The 5229-nt window shown below is 40.6% G+C and overlaps 1 protein-coding gene across 1 annotated transcript; it reads left to right on the top strand.

The window, feature by feature from the left end:
• Positions 1–3801: 3801 nt before the first annotated feature.
• LOC111282691 (uncharacterized) lies at positions 3802–4782 on the top strand. Its single transcript, XM_089760446.1, has 2 exons — positions 3802–4178; positions 4647–4782. The coding sequence occupies exons 1-2, from the start codon at positions 3927–3929 to the stop codon at positions 4740–4742; spliced, it is 348 nt and encodes a 115-aa protein (XP_089616572.1). The 5' UTR covers positions 3802–3926; the 3' UTR covers positions 4743–4782.
• The last annotated feature ends 447 nt before the right edge of the window (positions 4783–5229 follow it).

Raw genomic sequence — 5229 nt, 5'->3', positions numbered from 1 at the left:
AGTACTTAGACTTCCTTTCTTCAACTAGCTTCAGGATGGCACTGGCCTGCGGGTCCTTTCCTAAATGATTTTCAATTAACTTGAGAATATTTGTCGTGACTTTGCTAGTCGTCATTGGGGTAATTCTTCTAAGGGCTGCTAACTCTGTTCGTTTGCTCAATGCATCGGCCACTTGATTGGTCTTTCCAGTGGTGTACTTAAAACAAAAGTCGAACTCTGTTAAAAATTCTTGCCATCTAGCTTGTTTCTCTGTAAGCCTTGGTTGAGTGAGGAAATGGCTAACGACCGCATTGTCTATCTTCACGACAAAGTGTAAACCCAACAAATAATATCGCCAAGCCCTTAGGCAGCGAACTACATCCAAGAGCTCTTTCTCTTAGGTCGTATGTTTCTTCTCAGCTTCGATTAGCTTCCTACTTTCAAATGCTATTGGGTGACGTTGTTGTAAAAGTATTATCCCAATAGTGAAATCAGATGCATCCGTCTGAGCTTCGAAAGGCTTTTCAATATCAGAGAGAGCTAAGATAGGATCCTTCATAATAGCATCCTTCAATCTCTCAAAGGTCTTTTGGCACTCACTTGTCCAACACCATTTATGCTCCTTTTTAAATAGCTCAGTGAGGGCCGTGATCTTACGAGAGTACCCTTCTACGAGCCTTTTATAATAGTTGGCTAGTCCCAAAAATGAGCGAAGTTTACTAATATTCTTCGGTGTTGTCCACTCCTTGATGGCCCTAACCTTTTTCATGTCTATTCGAATGTGGTCACGTTCGATGTGACCGAAAAAGTGGATTTGGGTCTGAGCAAATGCACATTTCTCTTTTTTCACATACAACTGGTGATCTTGTAATCTTTAAAATACCTGGCGCAAGTGTTCTTGATGTTCTTTCAGAGTAGAGCTATATACTACTATGTCATCTAAATAGATGACTACAAATTTATCTAGATAGTCATGGAACACCTGATTCATCAATGTACAAAATGTGACAGGAGCATTGGTCAATCCAAAGGGCATAACAAGAAATTCAAATGCATCATACCGTGTTACACAAGTGGTCTTTAGCTCATCTTCCTTAGCGATTCTGACCTGATGGTAGCTAAATTTTAAGTCCAATTTGGAAAAGTACTTGGTCCGACTTAGTTGATCAAACAAATCTGCTATAAGAGGGATAGGATATTCGTTTCTCATGGTGACTTTGTTCAAGTCCCTGTAGTCAACACATAATCGTAAACTTCCATCATGCTTCTTTTGAAATAGCACTGGCACTCCAAAAAGAGCCTTTGATGGTCTAATGAACTCGACCTGTAGAAGCTCATCTAACTATTTTCTTAGTTCGGCCAACTCTGGTGAAGCCATGCGGTAAGGGGCTCTAGCAAGGAGTTTAACTCCTGGGAAGAGCTCAATTTCATGGTCCATGGCTCTTCGAGGAGGTAGAACCTTAGGCAACATCCCTAGCATCACCTCTTTGAATTTTTTCAACAGTTTTTCCACATCATCGGGTATCGGTTCCACTCCCAATCCTTCATTGTAAATCGGCATGGCCACAAAGGAGGGTTCCCCTCTCTTTAGTTTTTTCTTGAACTGTAAAGCTGAAATCATCTTCTTCCCATTCTTTGGCAAAATAGTGGTCAGTACCACACATGGGTGTTCCCCTAAGAACAACAACAACTAGTGGCGGGGATAGGGATCACCTGAGCCAACATCATGAAGTCCAATCCGAGGACGACATCAAAGTTATCCATGGGAGAAACTGTAAAGTCTACCTTCCCTTCTCATGGCCCCAATTTGGTCACCATACTCTTGGAGCTCCCACTGATCGCAAAGGCTGGCGAATTGATCGCCTTCATTCGCCCATAGTCCTTGTTAACCTGGAGACCACACCTTTTTGCTTTTTCTGGTGTGATGAAGATATTGGTTACACCCATGTCTACCATGGCCCTGATGGCCTTCTTATTGATCATTAAGTTCACATACATCAAGCCTCTACCCTACTCTTTCTTTATTGTGTTCAATTGGGTGTGAAGGGCATTGAAGAATCTTATTGAACCCATCCTGGCTGGCTCCTCTTCAACTTCTTCAACGATCTCTAGTGCTTTTGCGGACTCTTGAGATGAGGCTTTTAAGGCATTAAGGGCTCCTCTGTGTGGGTATTCGACCACCCAATGCGGCCTTTTACATATGAAGCAAGCTAGTGGTTGCCTAGGCTTGAAAATCACTGTATTGTTTGTCTTGGGTTGGGTGCTATCTCGACCAAAGGACCTCTTATCTGATCCCCCACTGAAAGGCAGGTCCAATCTAGTCATCTTTCCCCCACTCCCAAGGTTGAAGTTACTGCCAACTGATGAAGGATTTTTTCGTTTTGGGGAGCTATCATTATAATCATGGAGATATTCAGCTGCAGCCATGGCCGTGGCCACGTCTTGCACTTTTTGTTTTTGTAGTTCTGTCTTGGCCCAAGGCTTGAAGCCCTAAAAGAAATAAAACATTTTGTCTTTTTCGAACATGTCTCAAATATCCAACATCAGGGTAGAAAAACTCCTCACAAACTCTTGCACTGTTCCTGTTTACACCAATTCTTGAAGTTTTCTTCGGGCTATATACTCCACATTCTCAGGGAAGAACTGGTTTTTCAGTTCTTGTTTCAGGTCTGTCCAAGTCTTAATCGGACACTCGCCATTGACAAACTTGGAGCGCCACCATAGCTTGGCATCCCCTGTGAGGTACATCAATGCCATTGCTACCTTGTCTTCCTTTGAATCTGTGTGTACAGCTCGAAAGTACTGCTCCATGTCAAACAAAAAGTTTTCAAGCTCTTTGACATCTCTTACCCCCTCATAGCATCAGAGCTTCGGCACCTTAGCCCTTTTTCCCCTTTTCGTCGAGCTCAAACTCGATCTGGCCACAGCCAATTGTATGATGCTCACTTGTGTTCTAAGCTCCTCAAACTCCTTTTGGAGAACATTCAAGGCATCTCTAGCCTTCTTGCTCACATTGTGGAGAGTATCGGACAACTCCCACTTGGTTGTCTCGATCTCCCTCAATCAATCTTTAGTCACCATGTGAGCTTTCACTACGCCCACCGCGACCTCAAGTTCCTCAAGTCTCTGTTGATAATTGGGTCCACCACTTGTGGCCATCTCCTCTATTTTCTAACACTTCTCAACCGTGCTCTGATACCACATGTCACGAACTAGGCTTTTTCTCAACAAGCAATAGACCGTGTGTCACTTGAATGGACGTTTCCACCCAAGTCAGCCCTCAATAGTTCGATATCTGAACAAATAACCATAAGCCACAGTTAGTCCCAAGCGTACACAATAAGACACATTCATATCAAGATCAATCTCAAGCACATACAAGAAAGCACTTTCACATCAACAAAAAGAAAAACACATCAAGACAACATTCAGGACATTCGAATTGGAAGTGAATTTTATTATAATTGAGGATAATACATCGGGACTTCCCACCATCGCCAGGGCCAGGGAGGCAGCCCTTGGCGGATGGCCTAGGCCCATATCGCGACCGGTGAGATAGGCCAACAGTACGCTACTCGCTCACCCCCTAAAGAGCCTTAGAGATTTTAGAGCTATGCTACCACTAACCATTATAATATTTGAAATGGGAATACTTTTCCTAGCACAAGAGATCTATCGGGTCATGGTCTTATACATGGATGCCTCATGATAACCTAAGCCCCGATCATGGTACAAAGTTGGCTCATGACACAATGCCTCATCAATCGCTTTTGTTTAATTAAGGCGTTGGGTGAAACATAATGTTCACGTATGACAAATTAAGCTGGCAGTTGAGCTCCAAACCAAAAAAACTCACCCACCTGTATTCCATTAGAAGCCGAATTCATTCGCTGATTAAATTATCTATAGACTGCAGTCTGTAGAGAATCGGAGACAAGAGGGATACAATGAGAAAAAGTGAGAAGACGGCGGAGATTGCGGAGAGCAAAGAATGGTACCTAGCAGGGTATGCAGCCCAAGGCGTTCCAACCTCCGAGCATCTGAAGCTCCGCATTGTCCCGCTATCCCTTACCCTTGATTCCATACCGGACGCCCATGTTGCCATTGAACTCCTCTTCGTCTCTATTGATCCTTATCTTCGTACCCGAATGAGCGGCCACGACGATGGCTTATATTTTCCGCAGTTCAGCCTTAACCAGGTTTGTTTCTTAATTTCATTTCATACCTACTACATATATATATATATATATATAGCAAACCCAAGCCAAGAATTACTATTACTTAGTTTGTAATTCTGCAGTAGTACTACTACTCTGTTAAAAATTAAGCATATGTATATACTTTAATGAGGCGAGCAGGTGATAACTACTTTTGGAATTGGAAGAGTAATCAGATCCAAGGATAATAAGTACGATGAGGGTGATATTGTGCTGAATGCTTTCTTCCCTGTAGCCGAATACTGTGTGGTGCCTTCTGATGTCCTGATAAGGAAGATTGATCCGGCTGCTGGGATTCCCTTGCCAGAATATCTCAGTTGTTTTGGTAGTTAATTATTACTTGCAACTACTCCATCTAGGAATAGTTTAGTAAGTAGTATTTATTTTGTCACTAATTATATATGATAATGATTCATAGGTCTTATACATTTACATGATATGATATTGCAGGGGTTCCTGGGTTTGCTGCATGGGTGGGGATACAAGGGCTGGGAGACCCAAAGCCAGGCTCAAACGTCTTCATATCAGCGGCAGCAGGTGGTGTAGGAATGTTTGCGGGACAATTGGCTAAGCTCGAGGGTTGTAGAGTCATTGGAAGCACAGGATCTGGTGCCAAGGTACTCCAGTTCTCAACATACTAGCTAGTAATAGTATCTCCTATTCTAAAGTCAATGATCTCAATAATCTTGAATTATAATAAAATAATATCCCCTATTCTAAAGTCAATGATCTCAATAATCTTGAATTATAATAAAATATTTAATATAATATTAAAATTTTAAAAAATTTTAACATTATATTTAAATTATAAATATATTAATTAATATGATAATTAGATAATTATTTATTTATCATAAATTATTATTTAAGATTAATTATATTAAAAATTAATATCATATTAATTATAAATTTATAATTCAAATACTATATTAAAATCTTTTAATTTAAATATCATATTAAATATTTTATTATAATTTAGAGATTATTAAAATCATTAACCTTTTTCTTAATTACTATTTATTTTCAATTTTCG

The sequence above is a fragment of the Durio zibethinus genome, chromosome 5, assembly GCF_047325235.1.
Source record: "Durio zibethinus cultivar Kanyao isolate XHJ-2024 chromosome 5, ASM4732523v1, whole genome shotgun sequence".
NCBI classification, from domain to species: Eukaryota; Viridiplantae; Streptophyta; class Magnoliopsida; order Malvales; family Malvaceae; genus Durio; species Durio zibethinus.
This window is presented reverse-complemented; position numbering and strand designations above follow the sequence as displayed.

Coding starts and splice junctions, on each gene's coding strand:
- LOC111282691 (XM_089760446.1), top strand. CDS start 3,927: ATGAGAAAAAGTGAGAAGACGGCGGAGATTGCGGAGAGCAAAGAATGG. Junction 4,179..4,646: donor CGCAGTTCAGCCTTAACCAG/GTTTGTTTCTTA, acceptor ATGATATTGCAG/GGGTTCCTGGGTTTGCTGCA.